The sequence below is a fragment of the Brachyhypopomus gauderio genome, chromosome 14, assembly GCF_052324685.1.
Source record: "Brachyhypopomus gauderio isolate BG-103 chromosome 14, BGAUD_0.2, whole genome shotgun sequence".
Classification (NCBI taxonomy): Eukaryota; Metazoa; Chordata; class Actinopteri; order Gymnotiformes; family Hypopomidae; genus Brachyhypopomus; species Brachyhypopomus gauderio.
This window is the reverse complement of record NC_135224.1, coordinates 21,006,447-21,026,989: the sequence shown is the minus strand read 5'-3', so window position 1 is coordinate 21,026,989 and position 20,543 is coordinate 21,006,447. Positions and strand designations below refer to the sequence as shown.

At 48.1% G+C, this 20,543-nt stretch overlaps 1 protein-coding gene across 1 annotated transcript in view; it reads left to right on the top strand.

The window, feature by feature from the left end:
* The first annotated feature begins 1,118 nt into the window (after nt 1-1,118).
* hs6st1a (heparan sulfate 6-O-sulfotransferase 1a) overlaps nt 1,119-20,543 on the top strand; it is an 80,967-nt gene continuing 61,542 nt past the window's right edge. Inside the window, exon 1 of the mRNA XM_076972976.1 lies at nt 1,119-1,978. Coding sequence (XP_076829091.1) covers nt 1,461-1,978 — 518 coding nt within the window. The 5' untranslated portion in view covers nt 1,119-1,460. The remainder of the gene's footprint in view (nt 1,979-20,543) is intronic.

The window sequence follows — 20,543 nt, the reverse complement described above, 5'->3', positions numbered from 1 at the left end:
GTGGTTACCTGGCTTCATACTGAAACAAATTCGGTTGGGCATGTCAAATTCTCACCATCTCTATACAAAGGCTCTTGAAACTGAGTTTTAGAATTTTAATGAAGGGGATCCTATTGGAAGCATACTCAACTGTATTCCAGTGGTAAAGGATATTTTGGTAGTATAATTTGGGAGGAAGAATGGACCAGTGCACAGTCCTTTTCTATTGGGGGAGATGTGAATAAGCCCCTGACCCCCCTGACAAAATCTGACTTCTAGTTGTAGCATTCATATGTATGTATATGTACACACACACACACACACACACACACACACACACACACACACACACACACACACACACACACACACACACAGTATAGTATGCACCATGGTAACATAAAAGAGTTCTCATTACATTAGCCCGAGAGAACACATTAGTGTTTATATAACCATGACTGAGAAAAATTAAATAATAAGGCTCTCAATCATCACAGAAATTAAGCTTGTAAGGGAGTGGATAGCCTAAGTTCCAGATGACTCTCTTTTCCGCAGAAAATATATTACACAAAATAAACAGAATGAACAACGACGTAAGATTTCTCACGCAGAAACGGTCCAGATTTGCTTTGGGTACGAGACAAACACGCTTGTAATCCCTGACAGGTAGGTCCGACCGCAGCCCAAAGAGCCCTAAATACTGCCCACTAGCTGTGGGATCGAACCCGGTTGGCCTCACTAGCCTGATGGAAGTTAACCGAGTTGATTCTATGGTTCTCTTTAATGTTTGTGCTATAAAGTTTCGACAGTATGTCAACAATACGTCAAATTTCACATTTTATAACCCATAATAGTGCGAGACTAAGTTATAAAAAGGAACTGCTTCGACCTTCTTATGGTTAATTTCTATATTAAATATGAAAAACAAATCTTAGTTATTTCGAATCATTATCATGGAGTCCTAACGCTCTGCACATTTCACAGGTTTTGTGTGTTTTACTAGGGCAAAAAATGAAGGATGTAATTGAAAGGGATTCTGGAAATAGATCTTGTCGCTTTAAAAACAGATTGTAACGTGCATGTTAAAAAATGTAGGCGTTGCAACATAACCAGCGTATTAAACCCACGGTGCTGTTTTCTTGCCTCTGAATTCGAGCGAGTCGGGAATGCGCGGACTGAGAAAAGTGGGCTGTCTCCGTGCGCGATGGTGGCGGCGCGTCGACGCGTAGAGGACTTTAAAACAAGCACACGCGCCGTGGCGTGCAGCGGCGAGAACCCGGCGCGAGACCCCGGCGCGAGACACCGCGGCGCTCGCTCTCCGATCGCACGAGGACGCATCTGACTCGCGCGCGCGCGCTCCGCTCTCTCGTCTTCCGACGCGAATGTGTCCGACTCGTTACTTCGCGCGTGCGTTTATGGGGACGGCGCGCGCCGCGGCGTTTCGGCACTCTTAAAATCCGCGAACTGGGAAATGGTAACGTATGAAGTGCACTGGAAGGAACATGGTTGAGCGGACCAGTAAATTTTTATTCGTCGTTGTGGGATCGGTGCTTTTCATGTTGATCTTGTACCAGTACGTGGCTCCGGGGATGATGAACTTGGGCTCCCCGCACGGGTACATCGTTGAAGACGATGCGGATATTTTCCCCACTCCTGATCCACATTACATTAAGAAATATTATTTCCCCATCAGAGACTTGGAGCGTACGGTGGATTTCGAAATAAAGGGGGACGACGTGATAGTGTTTCTCCACATTCAGAAAACCGGAGGCACGACGTTCGGGAGGCACCTGGTGCAGAACGTGCGATTAGAAGTTCCGTGCGACTGCAGACCGGGCCAGAAAAAGTGTACCTGTTACCGACCGAACCGTAAAGAGACCTGGCTCTTCTCCCGGTTCTCCACCGGCTGGAGTTGCGGTTTGCACGCCGACTGGACCGAGTTGACCAACTGCGTGCCGGGTGTTCTGAATAAAAAAGAGAGCAAACTGAAAAACCAAAGGTAAGGTATAGCCGCGTGCGTCGCGCTTGCGCCACCCCTCGAGAAGATAAACGCGTCGCGTGCGTCGCGCTCGCGCGGCGCGTCTGCAGCGGCGCCGCGAAACGAGTGTAACCTGCTCACTTTCAAAAGGCACGTGTTAGCGCATATCTTTAATAACTGTTTTATTACTATCACCAAAGTCTCAGGTTCGTTCCCTCCTGCTTTGAAGTCCATAAATGAGGAAAATTGGAACTTTTGCACTTTAGTTTTGACATTTTTTTTATTTTGGACACATATATGCCACGTTTATCCTTGCTTGCGTTACTGTGGTTGGATTTTTAAAATAGTTTTACGCTTTGAAGATGCATGGGTCCCTGTCATGGGATCCGTGCGCTGTCATCACCGATTTGCTTTTTGGGATGCAGGGATGTGATGGAAATGCAGATGAGGGCTCCCGTATCTCCAGCTGCGGAATGTGCGCTGCTCCATGGTTTTATTTCTGATATAGTGCACGCAGATGAGTGAACACACACACACACGCCCACGTTTGAAGCACCCGTGAGATCCTGGCACTGGGGTCGTTGCGGTGTTATCCGGCCGTTCCTGTTTCTGTTGGTCGCTCTAAGGAATTTGATGTAGATATGGGCTCACATTCCTCTAGTTGTGTCCTGCTTTAATGAGACATGGTAAAATAACACGACCTTTCCTCCCTAGATTGTTTAGCATGTGTTTTTATTGCAATGTCTGCTGTTCATGCATTGTACTGAGAACTTAAGAAATCATTGTGCACTAGTTAGAAGTGGCAAAAGGGGGCATTTTTTATTCCTGTTGGATCACTTCCAATAAACACGTCGACAGTAGCGAGCATGTTATTCTAGGCGTTATTAAATACAACCGCGTGGTTGGACCCTTGCATTGTTGCAACACAGGAAGCTAAATTAATTTTATGGTATCCTGCTATGGTATACCACATTTCTCTGTGGTATATCAAAGCTACATTTTGTGAAGTGGTGAATGTGATTTTTGTGTAAAGGCAGTGGCACTGTTGTGTAGTCTCTGTTGTGTAGGACGCAGCTTTGTTAACGCTGGTCACAGCACCAACGATCAATTAGTCCACCTCAGGAAATAGAACAGTTTTGGGAAGCGCACGCCACGGATGTGCTGATTTTGTTCTAGCTAGTCGTCAAGTATTGATTGACGTCTATGATGCTGAAAATTATAAATTCATGAAGGACAGATTAGAGGTTTTACAGCTTCAGTCAGAAGATTTTAATGTAATTGAGCCTTTAAGAATAACCTTGCAAGAATATTGTTGTCCTGAAACCAGTGAGCAATATTTCCATTTCTGTCCACTGATGCTAGTAATTATAGATCTATATATTTCTAGTGTTTCCTGTTAAAATGGAAGATCGTGAAAGTGCATCGTGTTCTCTGGCTTCCACTTCTAATCTGGATTAGTTCATACGTGAATAGCCAACACTGAATATCAGGTCTGAACATCAAAACAATCGGGTGTTGTGGGAGTTTGAAATCAGTTATCTACCAGTGCACGAAAGAGGTCAACGCTAGTGGCCACATTCCTGGAGAGCTCGTGTCATTGGCTACTTAAAGGCAATATATGTAGACAACACAGAAAAAAAATGGGCTGACGTTTGCTTAGTGGATGCTACGCAGAATACCCATAAGCCCTTTGCCAGTTCCCCAACCCCAAAGCATGTTTATTCTGGTCTTGGCCTGTCGTGCATGAAGTAAAGCACACCTTGCACACCTGTTGTGATGTAGCCCACCGTGAGCCACTCTGTGTCCACACAGACGCGTAATCAGGGTCTTTAGAGGGTATTGATATTCAAATCGCTCGCATTCTGTCACCTGGTGGTCTTCAGCTGGGCCTTAGAGGGATTCGCTTTCATTTCAGAACGGTCTGGGTCAGAAGCGTCTGGGTCTCCTTGCTGAGATGTACGTTCATCGTCAGGTACCGGAGACTGTTGGTGGCTGCGGTGGTGTCTCATGACCCCACCCACGCTCCAACCGTGACTCCACCCACATCACTCTTATGCCTCTCCTGCTGTCCTGGCTACATTACGCTAGCACTTGTAGCAGTGGCGAAGTGGCATTCTCTGTTTCGTCAGGTTAAGGGTGTGTGTGTGTGTGTGTGTGGGGTTGATTCTCATTATGCAGCAAATGACAGCAACGATATTGTCTGTGAAATTGGTTTGCACTCTTCTGAGAGCCTGTTTGGTGTGTTTGGAGGCAGCGTTGATGGTGCGCTGCATTTATACAAATAGCTTCAGCCCTCTGCCATTTTGATGAGATGATGTAATTTAGTCTTAACTAGTCTCCTCTCCTAAGGAGAAATACAGTACTTTAAACACCTGAATCATTTGGAGCAGGAGTGGAGATGGTAGGAGGTGCGGTGTGTGTGTGTGTGTGTGTGTGTGTGTGTGTGTGTGTGTGTGTGTGTGTGTGTGTGTGTGTGCGTGTGTTTGGGGGGGCAGGGGGGGTGTTGAGTTCTTAGCATCCACCCTAATCTCATCATGTCTGTTTTGCAAATTTGTAGTCCCGGGCCAATAAGTTAGCAGCACTAAACCCCTACTGCAGTAATGCTGTTGTTTAAATGTTATGAAGTCTCTATACAACTCTCCTGCTTTGCTTCTCTCTCTCTCTCTCTCTCTCTCTCTCTCTCTCTCTCTCTCTCTCTCTCTCTCTCTTTCTCTTTCTCTCATTCTTAGTCCTCCTGGTGGTGTCATTCTCTAATCAAAGTGGTGAGGTAATTTTCCACAGTGCAGCTTTATGGCTGTGGGCTGCACCGAACACCCCACGTACGACACAAACATTACAGGAAATGTATTTTCATGGAAGATTTGCTGCAATTTCTAAAATGGCCGGCTCCACTAATGGACTACTGGCTTACATGTAATCGCTCACCTTCCCCGGTCTATTTTCATATGCAACATGTATTATGCCTTATTGTTGGAGCAGCATGCGTTCTAGGTGACGGGGTTTGGGGGGGGGGGGGGTGCGTTGCGGAGCGAGATCATTCCAGGCATCTCGATTAGCACTGACGCCCGCCTGCGCCATACTGATCCCAGATCTGCCAGACAGAGATGGAAGGATGGGTGTTTAGAAGGCAACAGTGGGCAGGCGGGAGAGGGGAGGTCCGTGAGTTATGGATCACCGTGATTGCAGCCTGATGTCTGCGGGCTCTTCCAAACGTTGATGATACGGCCAGAAGAGAGCTGGGCTCTGTTTAAGTGAGGTTTGGGGGAAATGACTCCATCACAGCTGCTGATTGACTCTCAGGGTCACGGGTCCTCTCATCCGTGACCCGCTGCCCTGTGTGTGCGTGTGTGCGTGCGTGTGTGCGTGCATGCGTGGTTGGCCAAAACGTTCTTGTCCTGAGGAAGCACGTGTACAGTAGAGTAATTCACTGTTGGAGCCTGCAGCAGGAGTTGATGGTGTTGAATAAAAAGTCAGAGTAAATGTAATGATTTTAAGATGTAATCTGTGAGATTCTTAGTAGAGTCAATGCATGCGCAGAATCAATAGTAGAGACATGCTTTTCACATTTCTGCTTTTCCCCACTTTGGCTCGGCCTGTTTGAAGAAAAACGAAAGATGCTGCTGCTGCTGTGATGTCTGTAAGGAATATTTCACCCCAGAACTGCTGGTATTGCTAATAATGAATGAAAAACAATTGATCATCAGCTAGCATAATTAACAGCCGTAATGCTAACTTTCCTACTCGTCCTGGCCAGTAGGGCCACACCGTGTTCTGAATTGTGATTATTTAGCAAAGAGGTGAAGGTGATATGCCTTGAAGAACAACATAAGTTAACAAGAAGTTATTATCAGTTAAAGTTTGGACTGCATCATTGCCAGAATTATTTGTTAACAAGTCAAATAACATATGGAACGTCTGAGATTGCTCAACATGCTCACGATCCACACTAAATCCAACAAAAACGACCCCTTTGCAAAGCCAAACTTACTCCAGCGGAAGTTCTCAAATCCATTTGGACCTCGCTGACAGACACGGGTCTGAGTATTCTCAGCACAACCGTGACCTTGCTGACTCCCTTCCTTGAGCTGGCCCAGGGGTAGTGGAACCGGACGAACCTGGCGCTGTGCAGGGCTGAAAATACCCAGCAGGGGAGCTCAGGGCTTTGGTGTAATAAGGAGTGTCCCTCACCCCCCACGCCCTGTTAATACTCTCGCCTGTTCTCCTGGCTCCAGGAATTGTCCAGATGGCCCGGCTGTGTGAGCCAGTACCCCCTCTAGTCCGGCCCCCAAGCTGGGGCCCGTTCGGTTTATCCACAGCGTTCTGACCTGCGGGAGCTGGGTTTGTGGGCGTGCACCTCTGGGGAGTGGCCTGGTGCTCAGCACGGGGTAAATGCGACGCCCACCCAAGTCTGGCCATGCCCAAACACACGCCGCCATCGAGAACCAGGCATCCGGAACTCGGCACGCCGAGGAGTTCCTCCCCTCCTCCATCCATCGATTTGCACTTGCCACGTCACATCCTCTGAGATATTCCCATGCCCGGAGGAAACAACGTGCTCATTTGTCTCGTCCAGGGAAGACGTTTGCAAATACGTCCTTACGATCTTAAATAGCGAGATCAAAGGCGCTTTTCTTTGGGCCGCTTGGATGGGCAGCGGAGGAGAGCGCGGTTCGCCCCCGCACATACTCGTTATTGCTGCTCTGCCGTTACCGGCCACCCGGCAATTGCTCCGCGGTGTTCGGCATCAGCACGACAGCCTGAGCTGTTTCTGTGTTTTGTTTTTCCTGTTCCTCTTTAAAGGAGCATTTCCCTCAAAAATGCTGACACTGCTACTGCTGAAAGGTGGACGATTGGTAGCATTATGCAAATGAACACTAACTAATAACCAATTTAATCTGTTCACTGTTGGCAATATGAGGTTTAAGTAGATGTTTGGGGGGGGGGGGGGGGGTGGGGGGGTGGGGGGGGGGGGGGTGTGTCAGAATGTTCATGTGGAGGTCCGTGTTCCTTTATTCGTTCCTGGGTTAACATGCAGACTCGCTGTGGGAATCCTTGGCTTATTAGGAAGGTACATCAGAAACCTAGCACTCACTCTGTCCTGCCTACACGCCTTCCGGCCTGCCATATCTTCTCATCAGAGAGTCCCTGGGCCTCGCCACTATATACCTGCAGACAGCCCGGAAATGTGAACGCTTCCTGGCAGTGTCTGACCTAGAATAACCCTCCTTAGCCTACTGACGCCCGCCATATACATGCATCTCATTTGGCACAAACCTTGGACATAACATTTGCTTCTGGCTTCTCTTTCATTTTGCAATCTTGTTAAAAGCTCACCACATCTTCCCTCTCATTGCTTTGGGTTTGTTCTGTCAGCTCTTGTGGTTGGAGCTGGCCAACTCCGAGCTCCCAGTTACTCCACCTGCTGGTTTGCTGGAACCAGCAGAGACCTGAGAGTTGTGTTTTGTCCCCCCCCCCCCCAACAAACACCACCAGCACCTTTTAGTGCTCTGCAAGCGATTGCAGATACTGGAGCTTCACAGTTAACCCCACTGCCTCCATCCTCTTCACACTCCTGCACCATCTACCTCCAGCCACTGAGTAATTAAAACTCTCTTATTCCTTTTTTCTGGTCCATCGTGTACTGTTGGCACATGCAACGTGTTCGCTTAAACTAATTTTGCTCAGTGGTCCTTGCGGGCCGGTCCGTGGCAGGTAAAACCCCTTGATGAATGCTTTGGATTGATTTCTCCAGCCCAGGACAAATTGCCATGCCGTGATTGATTAGCAGACATTTTTATTATTCATAATTAGAGTCCCTGCGCTCTTGGAGTGGCTTGGAACTTGGCCGAGCTTTAATTAGCAAAATGCTGCATCTGAGGCTGCAAGCCTCGCCAAGCGAGTGCCTTTCTAAGAGAAACACCTGGCCAGACTTCATCAGCTCATCACCTCTGTCTTGATGTTGTACTATGATGTTGGGTGCAGGTGCGTATTGAGGGAACACCCAGAAGCCCAGAATGTAGCAGAAATCACACAGACAAAACACTCCGCCCCCCGCCCCGAAAACGCCTGAATGTCTTAACATGGAATAAAAGCTAATGGGCATGAGGAAGATAATCTTATTTGCATAGCACCCATTAGCCTCTTTTGGCTTGAATTAATAACTTGAAATATTAGCATATTTGAGTGAATTATTCCTTCAAGACGAAACCTGACCCTCACGAGTGGTGAAACTAATTTGGAGGGCTGAGGGGCCCTCTTCCAGGCCTGCAAGAGGTGGTCACAAAGAACGAGTCTCACTTTGAGAAGGCACTTGTTTCACAGCTTCTCCATGGCGCGTTATTTCATTTTGGTTGGGAGTCGTTGCCAGCTCGGAGTGCGAGTGTCGAATGTTTGAAAGGCTTTTCCTAAATGGCTTTCATGAGGTAATTCCTCTTCGGGCCAAAGCCACCACTAGAACTTTGTTCATAGCCCGCCATTCTCCCAGATTTATGGACACTGCGGAGTGCTGTGGGCTTCACTTGTCTGAGCAACAGATCTCGCAAATGACTGCTCAGTTTGTTTTAAAACACGGCATATCTACAATGTGGTTGAAAAGCCTATTAGCAATTAGAGTTTCCACATTTACGTTAAAATGGACATTTCTGGGGGAACTATCTGCAATCTCCTTTGATCTAGTCTAAAGGGAAGTCTTAATTATCTCATTTCTGCTCAAGTTGTTCTGACTCATTCTTGGAGGGTTCGTGAAGGGTCGCAGTGGTCTGTGCTTCGAGGAGCGATGTAATAACGTGCGCTGTGCTGTTATTTATTTCTTTTGAGGATATTGCGAAGCAGTGAGAGGAGGAGCCCAGCGCCGACTCCTCTCTTGTCTGATACGCTGCCGTCCAGGAGAACGGTGACATGGGAAATAAAGTTTATTCACGGGGGCACGTCGCGGAACGCCACTGTCTGGGCTTCTTCTCCTATCCTGCTGATGTGGCGCTACTGTCGTCCACAACGCGCTCCGGGAGGGAGGGGGCAGAAAGCCCTGGTTCTTAGGGGGGATTACTGGGAGGGGGGGCTTCTGGAGCTTGAAGAATAGCAAACAGATTTGATGGTGTGGGTCTTTTGAAGGGTAGGGAGAATGGAGCAGACCTGCTGGAGGAGGAAGAGGGGGCCGACCTTTATCTGCCCCGCTGAGGGGTTTGGCTCACCTCCCTCCACCCTGCCCCCCCTCCACTCCCCCACCCTTTCTTTCGTTCTCTCTCTCTCCCCCCCTGGAGCGTCTCTCTTTTTCTCCACTGCCTGCAAGAGGCCCCTGGGAATTACCCAGAATGCCTCTCTGTCTGTCCTACCCTTATGAGACTTTACTGATGGCGCACCTCAAAGAGAGAGAGAGAGTTAAGAAGAGAGATAGCGAAAAAGAGGTAGAAAGCCTCACCACGGCTGTGCCTTGGTGCCAGTGGTCCTGCTGTGCAATCATCTGAAGCAAGAACCCTGGAAAACCCTGGAAAACCCTGGTTTTCCAACCCTGGAAAACTCCTCCGATTTGCACCGTGCCTCCTTGTCAAGACCGCTTTGCACAGCTTGCGTTGGAGCACTCGGAACATCAAGAACGTGCACTTTAAAAGCAATATTTACTCTGGAATGATGCGTTAGCCGTATGCGAGCGCTTCAGCGACGCTGGCACTGGCCAGCCAACGCTGAGTGAATCACCGATGAATCATGTTCGCCGCCCTTAATCGAGTTTCACGCGGCGTGCAGTCACGCTTCAAGGGCTCGGTCAACGTGAGATTCCCGTTCCTCGCATGGACGGCTTGATAAGTTACAGCTCCTCTTGGCGCTGAGGCTGCTGGGTAGATTCTCAGGTGTAGATCGAAGCAGGCTCGAAGCAGCCTCCTGGATGGGTCGCGGCCAGTCTCGCATCGGGAGCTGCGGGTTCACGGACGGGAGCCGTGTCCTCGCTGTTGTGTTTGGAGCGGCTAATCCCCGTACCTTAGCCAAGATCAGACAGAAAAGCTGCAGGGAAATGGACAAGAATTGGTTTGTTTCCTTCTGAAGCCTCAGTCAGTCCTGTCAGAAAGGTGTTGTATTTGTAGGCCTTTCTATTTATGGGAATGTTTCTCCTTCTCTTTGACTTTTTGAAGAAAAAATTGACCAACTAGCCTAAAGTGATTTATAATTAATTACAACTAGATGCATCTGTTGGCACAATACTGCCCTGCTAACACTAGCTTCCATTTGCTGATTGTGAGTTAGCATTTCCGGTCTGGCCGCACTTTTAACACAGTGACCATGCAACTTGTTTATGAGGTTTTGGCTCCTGATGCTTTTCCAGAGGGCTGGTTTTTCCCTCAAAGCCGACTGTAATGGCGAAAGTCACCTGGCTGGTGAGCGTCCTGCAGGCTAGACTTTCAGCCCAGCACCCATCGATCCACGCGGTCGTCTCCACACCTGTCAGGTGCACTGCTGTCCTCACTGGCTTCATATTCAGGTTTTCTTTTTCCACAATATACAAAGCTTCAGAAAAGTATCACTTTTATATTATCAGAAAAGAAATATTAGCACATATTTCTTCTCTTGACAATATAAAATAACTTATTGTCTGTTTTTAAGTGGTTTTTCTTTTTCATTTTGCAGTGCATTTCATTTCTTTTTTATTACAATGCAGCAAAGCAAATTGAGTCCTGGATGCTTAGATGCCGGTGCCTGTCGTCTCCCTCCTGCCTGTGAGGTTTCCAGCCATTGGGGCTCTCGTTTGGCCGGGCGGGCGCAGTCATGGCAAACCGGATTAATCCGCCGCACACGGCCTCCGCGCGTCCCCAGAGAGGACATCTGAGACCTGGGCACACGGTTCCTCCCTGATGCCCTACCTCACTCCCAGAGAGCGTGTGAAGAAAAGGGCCCACGATTCCCCGCCCGACTCCAGACCGAGACTCTAGAGCAAGCTCTGTGGTGTTCTAGACTGAAATCTGTGGCATTAGGAATCGAGTTGGTTAAGGATTCCATGCTGGCCAGAAAGGGTGAAACGCTGTCGACATCATCACTGGCGCTTTGGCAAACGGAGTCCTGATTGGCTTGAGCACCGCATCATTCGCGCGGGTCGGACCGGGGTCGGGCCGCCTCCTGTAAACCTTCTCCTCCTGCTTGCAGTCAGGGTTCTACTGCCCCCACGCCGCCCCCGGGGATATTAGAGAGGACAGGATGGAGGGATGATGAGAGCGACAGGGAGCTGTGAGTTCCATCAGCGGATCACAGCCGGATTCGAGTATGACCCAGCAGCGGGGATCGGAAAAGGCAGGGCTGGCCTCACATAGAGGCTGCATTATGGAATATGATCTGTCATGAGAGAGGGAGGGAGAGGGAGGGAGAGAGGGAGCGAGGGAGGAAGGAATGGAAAGATGGGAGGAAAGTAAGTGCCACGCAGATTTAAAACCAGTTGTGTTAGCAGTAGATACCAAACGTAGATATGAGAAGGGAAATAGGAAAATGGAAAATAGAGGAAGGGGGATGTTTTGAGAGTGTCAAGGACACAGAGAAACCTAAACGGAGTGGGCGAGAGAAATGGGGGCAGATAGAACTGCAGATTAGCAAGTAAATAGGCAGAGAGATTAAGAGTTTATTGGTTAAAAGGAGATCATTTTTAGTTGTTCCCTCTGTGCTCATTTGGCAGAATATTGAGTGGATTTGTCGGCCAGCGGTGCCGGACTGACCCCTGTGGTCTGCCCTTCCTTCTTGGCTGCACAATCCATTCGATCTCCCGCACTGCCGAGACTCAGCCGGTGCCACGGGTCTCGAGCTGAGCCGTGCAGGCGCACGCGTGCTCAGCCAAGCGGTGCCCCGCCCCTCCACTCGGTGCCCCGCCTCTCCAATCTGTGCCCCGCCCCTCCACTCTGTGCCTCGCCCCTCCACTCGGTGCCCCGCCCCTCCACTCTGTGCCCCGCCCCTCCACTCTGTGCCTCGCCCCTCCACTCGGTGAACTGGGCTTTGAGGACGCAGCTCTCCACTGTAGTACAGTGCTTCAGCCGCAGAAGGTCCGTGGCCCCGCCCACCCACACATGCCCCTCCCTGTCCCTCTTAAAGGACTTTGCAAGTGTCTTCAAGCCCTCTAAGAGGAGCAGCTTGCCAGACTAAATCGTTATGTGCCTTCCTGTCCTAAACCTCTGATGGACAGGAACATCTGGACGGAAACTATTTATTTATATATTTTTTAATGGCAAGTCGATTTTTATAGGCAAGACAAGCTAGACGCGGCATTTTAAGTTGCTGAAAAGCCCGTGCACGATGTGTTGAAAATGCGAATAGTTTAATAATGTTACAGTACCACACAAGGGATTACTGTTCCCAGAAGTTGTAATTACTCATGGCATTGTTACAAAAATGTAGCGTACAATTGAGCGCTGAAATGAAGTGGGTTTGTATGAAATGAATGTGGGGACCATTAATGACTTCTCAGCTTTCTTGCTGGGTGTAAATCCATCAAGTGCAGAAGTATCAGTTTGGTTTCTGGGCTTGTCGTGGTGTCCTCGGGGGTCTGTCGGTTCCCTTCATTCATCCATCCTCGTCCCACCTTCTTCCTGTGCCCAGGGGAAGTGATGCGGCAGGAAGTACCTGGTGGTTATCAGGAAAAGATCAGATCTCCGTCAGCGATGCAGAGCTCAAATTGTGTCATCTGACCTCCGTGCCTAACCGGCGACCTCGGCATGGATCTTTGTTCCGGAAACTAGTGAGATGACCTTCAGTATGAGGGCGTCTGGACGAGATTATGAGTGTTGATGACGCAGCTGAGATTCTTCCCCCATTCCTCCCATTCTCCTCTCCTCCTTCTTTGGTGATACGTTATGGAATACAAATGCAAATATCTCTCCTCCCTGTTCCTCCCTCTCTCTTTCTATCCACCTTGTTCCCACTCGATAAAGAAAACCTGGTCATAGCTTTACCTGAAGATTGCTAAACACTCGGAGTCCCTCTCCTGCCTCAGAGTCTCTCTCTCTCTCTCTGTCTCTCTCTCTCTCTCTTTCTCTGTCTCTCTCTCTCTTTCTCTGTCTCTCTGACTGTTGGGATTTATTTCATAGGTTTGTTCATAATCGCTTGTCTTTTCCTGTATTTTGCCACATGGGGAAGAGTATCCAGACCCCCTTGTTTGGTCTGTAGCGCTGCCGTTTCTAAGGGAGCTTAAAGCACCTTGTACTTGAGCTCTCTCTCTCTCTCTCTCTTTCTCTCTCTCTCTCTCTCTCTTTCTCTCTCCTCACATTCTCTCCATCCACATTTTATCTGGAGGCTGGGGTGGGGATTTGTGAGGCAGGGGTGTGGGGCAACTGACCCGCCCAGCAGCAGGGCATCCTGGTGGAGGACGCGGGTTAAGTAAATTAACCCACAATCGCAGTCAAACTCTTTCTTTCATTCTGTCTCTCTCTCTCTCTCTTTCTCTCTCTTTCACCCTCTCTTTCTTCTCAGGCTTTCTTGCTCCATATGGAGTCTCCATAGAGAGGCTCCTTGCCTTTCTCTCTCTCTCTCTCTCTCTCTCTCTCTCTCTCTCTCTCTCTCACTTTCTCCTTCTCTCGCTCTGTAACACATGATCTCCTCTCACCCATGCCGAGCGTGCTGATGTGTGAAGTGGCTCCGTTGGTGTGATTTTCCTGGTCGTGCTGCAGCGCGCGGCCCAGTCGAACCTTCAGCAGATCTCCATATGGCAACTCCCGTCAGGTGCTGGCCACAGCCCGCCAGCCACCACCACCACCACCACCTCCACCACCAGCACCAGCACCTCCGCTCCTCCGGGGCCTGACGGACAGATCAACGCCCTCCAAACGCCCGTGGCTGGCTGGGGGAGCGTGGGGCTGCCTTTGTGATGCCTGTAGCTGTCCTGTTTGGACCGAAGTGCCTGGTTCTGGCTGTGTGCTTATGGTCTACGTGACCTACTTATCATTGTTACTTGCATTCCATAGAATCATTCATTTAACAAAAATTACATTTTTTGTTTATTTAGTTTAATAAACAATCAAGGAAAAATAATTAGCCATTATAATTGCCTGTTGTTTGGATGGCAAACACAGAATGCAAACACCAATCTGCCTCTCTTTAATTGTCAATCATCACCCCCCCCCCCCCCCCCCTTCCCCCCACTGGCACTGTGTAAGTGTTTGTGTTGAAGAGCTGAGCAAACACACAAGCAGACCCTGATTAGCGCACTAATGACTGACTCCGCCCCCTCACACCCCCACCTCGTCTCTCTAGGCCCCGCCCCCTCACACCCCCACCTCGTCTCTCCAGACGCCCCTTTCTCCTGCTCTTTACCCCATCCGCCCCACCCCCGTCCCTCTGGGACACAAAGGGATGATGAGGCCTCTGTTGCTTCCTATAATCCCTCTCTCCACCTGCAGCCTCTGGTCTTGGTGTGTTCACACCACCTCCCTGGGTTCTCTTTTCACACACACACACACACACACACACACACACACACACACACCCGCCCTCCCGCCCCCCCATTCTATTCAAAGCCACACCCGTGCCTTAGGGGCTCTCTGTAGGAGTCTATGTACTTACACTTGTCCTTCATGTACCCTGTGTGTGTGTGTGTGTGTGTGTGTGTGTGTGTGTGTGTGTGTGTGTGTGTGTGTGTGTGGAGAAGGCTTTCACATTCATGAGCGTGGCCATGTGTAGGGGAGTGTGGGCGGGTGACTGGGCTCCTGCTTCCTGCCGGGTTTAATCCACTGGGCCGGCTGCATCGTGAGCTCTACTGTAACGCTGTCTTAACCAACCAGGTCAGCTAAACCCCAACGAGGGGTTTCACCCCCTCCCCTTATCCTCTTCCCAATACAGGGCAGCCTGCTAGTGGCCCTCACTCACCCTGGTCACCTGACCAAAGAGGAAGCTTGGTGTTACTGTGACACGGTTCCCAGTAAGACGTGCCAGCTCCTACTGCGCTACTTTACTGTAAATACCGAAAGGTTACGGAAGAGTAATTAAAGTTCTTGTGGCCTTCAAAGAGTGGAAGCCATTTTAAAATGGACCGCATTTAGTTTTGAGGTCTTAAAGATCGGTAGAGCAGTAGTTTGTGTTCTATTCCCAGGGGAGCTCAAAGCAGGTTTGAGTTTTGCTCTGTCCACAGCTCAGCACAACTGTAGCAGGTGCTTGGTGTTCTGGGAGCGGAAATGTGGACTATTTTGGCCATTTCTGAGGACCAGACTGGGAAAACCTTTTACAGGTTGCCTTTGTGGAGAGGCTCTCTCATTAAGGGAAGAAATAACTGCTAAACCATTCGTGCTGGAAGCCCTCCCTATCTGCTGCTATTAGAAAAGCTGACTGAAATCTCTCTCTCTCTTCCTCTCTCTCTCTCTCTCTCTATCTATCTATCCCCCCAGCTCACCCTCTTTCTGACTCCTCCTTTGAACTGAAGGACTGACACTGTCATGGTGGGCGCTGGATGAGCTGTCACTGGTTATGTCTCCAGCCTTTGTTTCTAGGAAGGTCCTGCCTTGTAGTATATATAGTCCTGCACACAGGGTGTCTAGAGAAGGGGTCCTGAAAGAAGGACTCTGGGGCAGGACTGGACGCTGCGCGGGACACTGGGAGGTAGATGTGTAGAGTACAGGGCACATTTGCCTCCATCTGAGTGTATGTATATAGGTCTTGTGGTAAATCTTGTGTGTGTGTGTGTAGAGTTGCAACGGTATGAGATTTTCACGGTATGATAACCGTCTCAGACAATACCGCGGTATCACGGTTATCACGGTATCACAGTTTGTTTGTATATTATTAAAAGATACACTGACCCTTAAAGAAATTACAACAAGTTTTTTTTGTTCAATTAACTATTTATTGTAGAAACCTGGAACAATTGTATACAAAATGTCTCCTTTAAATAAAAAAAAAGCTGTACACATGTTTATATAAATACTGCAAAATTTGAGAAACCTAAATCATGGATTTCAGTATAATTATTTAAGTTTAAATAATTTAATATCTGATAAACTGAGCCTGGGTCAGTGTCTGATCAACAACTGTTGTAAACGTCCGTTGTACTGCCAAGTTGGAATATAACCAGATACTGCAGAAAGAGAGGATTTATTTCTGACATGACCCTCACAATAGAGATTTCTATTTTAAGGCTTTCACACTGAGTCTGGTTTTAACATATGAAAAACAGGCACGTTAGAATTTGAAAATGAACGCATGTAAATTAATGGCGTCTTTCACATCCAGTGAAAGCAAGGACCATAAAAGCTAGGTTTATACTTTCACTAGTGACCGTAGCGCGCGACTCCGCACAGTTCTTTTGTATTACGTTAACAAATACGAGCCTCTTGTAATTCCAGGACTAAACATGAGAGAACGTGAAGACGTTGAGATTGGGCGTAAACAACCATTAAATAATGTGATGAAAAAGCGAATTATTTCGAGTATATGTATAAATATTTAACTTAATTAAGTTTAAGGTGCTGGGAAAGTGACGTACAAGTGCTTTAATTCCACCTTATAAAGATGTATGAACCCTACAAACATGACATTGTTCATTGCGCTGAGGCGCGGCGCGCGCAAAGTTACAAAATTCAGAGGTGCACGACCTCGCGAATCGACAGCGCGTGAGACCCTCGCGCACGGGCGGAGCCACCGCGATTACGTCATTTTCGCCGCTGATTTTAGTTTAGCTTTTTTTTGTTAAAAAAATTAAGTCTGATGCACTTTCTGCCATTCTCACCGCTGTGTGCTGAGTAGCTGAACCGGAGCGGAGTTGCGCATGCGCGGGTCAGTTTCTCCGCTGGCTTGCTTTTTACCGGTAATAAGCAAACGCACACGGTATGGTAACCGTGCATTTTAATACCGTGGTATACCGTGAAACCGGTTACCGCTGCAACCCTATGTGTGTGTGTGTGTGTGTGTGTCTACACACGTTTGCCGACTGCTGCACCCCCCACCCGGCTGTGACATACATTAATATAGGATCGTTTCTTCTCTCACACTGAGCTGTCACCATCATCGCTCTCGTGTCTGTGTGTGTGTGTGTGTGTGTGTGTGTGTGTGTGTGTGTGTGTGTGTGTGTGTGTGTGTGTGTGACAGCCGAAGTTGCTGTCACACACCGTGTGGTTCGGCTAAAGCACTCAGACGGAGACGGAGAAAGAGAGAGCTGCTCTTTGAAAGGCCGCACATGTGGCGCTGCATGTTTTATATCGCTGAGATTTCAAAAGCTTTGTAGGGGGCCGCCTTACTGGGCCGCGCTCCTCTACCAGGGAGGGGGCGTCAACACTCGCTTCCTGAGTCTGTCGGGTGAAGGCACTTCATCCTGTAACCAGATACATGGTGAGGTCAAGCAGGCTGCTCCATGACCCCGCGCAACCCCTCTTTTCAGGTCTAACAGGGCTGGTGAGGATTGAGGTGACATTTTCCGGACCCGCCCGCCCCTACCTCGGACCCCCCTCCACTACCTCGGACCTGTCTGCCCCTCCATCTCTCTCTCTGTCCCTCCCTCTCCTTCTATTCTTCTCCTCTTCTCCTCTCTCCTTTTTACTTCCCCTCCCTCTCTTTCTCGCTCACATAATCGTTCTATTCTGAGGTCAGTAGTGAATACATGGCCCCCAGTCTCCTAATAATGTCTTTATCCAACCTGAAGCACCTCTGACCCCACCCCGTAGCCCCAACCAAGCACCCCGACAGCTCTGGTGATGGGCAGCCCTGAGCTTAACCTTTAACCTTTTACTGTGTAAAGGGAGGAAGCCCTCCTGCTGTTTGTGTAGGCACGGTTGACATCCTGTTGTGTGCAGGCATGAAACTTTCAGTGCTGTTTTTGTTTGTTTTGCTTGTTCTTGTGTATTTAATTTTTGTTCCCTATCATCACAACACTCACCCCATGCGCCAGTAGTCGAGAAAGATCTCTCTCTCTCTCTCCTCCCTCTCTCTCTCCCTCTCTCTCTCTCTCTCTCTCTCTCCCTCTCTCTCTCTCTCTCCTCCCTCTCTCTCTCTCTCTCTCTCTCTCTCCTCCCTCTCTCTCTCTCTCTCTCTCTCTCTCTCTCTCTCTCTCTCTCTGGCCAGTGGTGTTACTGAGTGATCTCACACTGTTGTGTTTTTGTTCTTGGTCGTTTTGGCGGTGATTCTCGGAGCACACCTGCTCCCTCAGCACTACGGTGAGACTCGCCCAAAGTAAACTACACAAATGACCAGGGATAGCCGGCCCTGCTCGGTCTTGTTCCTGTTTTTCTTTCTTCCTCCCTTTCTCTCTCTCCATCATCCGGGGCAGATGTGTGCTTTCTCTTCTTCTCGCAAAGCAGCCGCTGACAGATACACGAACAGTGCGTGTGTGTGCGTGTTGCTACGCCCTCTACCAACACTGCTGTGGGCTTTATTTACCCTGCTTATAAGGACCACCACTCTCCAGTCTCCTCACGGCTTTACTGTTTCAGCGCTTTAATCGTTAAAATAACGGCTGATTACTGTGGCTTAGGAAACGTTTTCTGTCCAGCATTAAAGCAACATTTGCAACAGCCTCCCAGTCGTGGGATACAGCGCGGGGTTGTTTGGGCAGGGTGAAAATATTGTGGAAGGTAGTGACAGGACTCTGGATGTGTTTCAGCTTACTGTGGCTGTGTGGTCGTGAGATTTCAGGATGGTGGAAAATGTAATGGTTTGACTCACTAACTTCCTAATAGCTCGGCAGTAATGTACACTGAAGCTTTCAGTGTTGCCTACACTTGTAAAAGAAACACTACACACTGACCATGTTGTCGGTGGTGTAATGGTGCTGTTGGATTTTATTGTTGTTTTGCATGTCATATGTTTTATTTGCATGTTCTTGAAAAAGAACACTGTTTAAAATAATGTATTCTCTTCTTTGTGGACTTTCCAGTGTAACTGTTGTGACAGCATTGTGTTTGAAGTTCAGTAAAGAGTTGAACTCGTACCAAGTCTTCAGGCAATTAGCCTACTTTTCTGTCTGGGGGGACTGAAAATGGGGAAACAATGCCGTTCAGTTTGCTGTCTTCAGCATGATCATTATATTCTGAAACGACCTAAAAATTAGTCTGTTACATTCAAATCTTTTAGCAAACATGCACAAGCGGTTTCCTTCTGTGCCTGTGATGAATAAACAGGTTCAATCTCGAAAATTCACGTCTTCCTTACAAGTTAGGTCAAGCCACTGAAGTACTATGATACTTTTGCCCTTCAAAAGCCCATATCTGAGTCTCGACAGGTTTAAAACCAGATGTATGCAAGGCTATCGCCTTCTTTGATGTGGGTATTTAGCAGTACAAATTAATATTAGCAGTAGCGGCTTTGCCCCGTCATCTATCGACAAGACTCTCCCTGTTGCCCACGATAATAAGTATTTCAGTCACATAACTGGTGTACATTACGTTTTTTTGGTTATATTTAGATTCAGGTAGTCATTGGATTGGTTATGAATGTGTTTCAACAAGAAAAACACTATATTCCTCTGTGTTTTGTCAGTTTATGGGATCATCGTGATTATTATCTGCCCAATGGAGGGTGGGTTTGAGTCTTGGTTCTCCCGAGGTTTCTTCCTAATCCCAGCTGCTGTGGGCCCTGCCTCGCCCGTTACGGGTGAGTGATAATAGTAATAATGCTTTTTGGTAATTTTAACCATATCGCAATAATACTGACACGGTGGCCTTGTCCGAGCCCCGCCCAGAATGGGCGGAGTATAGAAAGTCTCTATAAAAGGCTGTGGCTCAATTCGCATACTTAAGCACTATGTACTAGTGATTTCAGTGCAGTACGTTCCTTCAGTAACCAACTGGGCAGTATGCATACAACCTCGCACATACTGCATCCGCCATTATACCTATGTAATATGACGTCACAAGATCATAGTTAAACACTCCAGTTGAATCATGGGATAGGACAGTGTGCTGCAGTCGCATACTTCAAAATGGCTCCTTATTCAGTAACCCATCTGGGTACTTTTCGCTTACTGTTTAACGTATACTGTGTATTGGGACACACTATCTTTTATCTCGTACTGCTTTGGCCTACTGAATAGGAGGGAAGTACGGCGTTTTGGACGGAGCCTTTGAGCTTTGCAGTGCATTCTGAACCCAGCGTGTACCTGTCTGGACTGCACGTGCCCCTCGTGACATACAACCAGTGATGTCAGTAACATCTTACTTAGTAACGCGTTACTCTAATCTTTTTTCAGTAACGAGTAATATAACGAGTTACTATTTCCAGTCCAGTAATCAGATTAAAGTTACTTATCCAAGTAACTGTGCGTTACTATTTTTATTTTCCCTAGTAAAAATATATATTTTTGCTTTCTTCTTGGCTCAGTTATACTTTTGCGTCTGACTGTAGCGCTCGACTCCGCACGCTGCGCGCGACCCTGTGAGAGCACGAGCGCGTTCACGTCATTCTGTGCAGTGTTCTCCGTAACGATATGTGGTAGTGTAAAGAAATACCCCTCAAAAACAGGAGAAGGAACATTTACCTGACGAATTTTAATGTTACATTGTGCTCCAGGTTTGAAAAGTGCTGGAATTTTGGCTAATGTAGCCTACTTAAAAATGCTTGAAATTGTAATGGTATTTCATTTCACAACAAATAGCTGTCTGACTGAATAGTTCGCTTGTATTACGTTTTAATACCGCGCAGCAACACA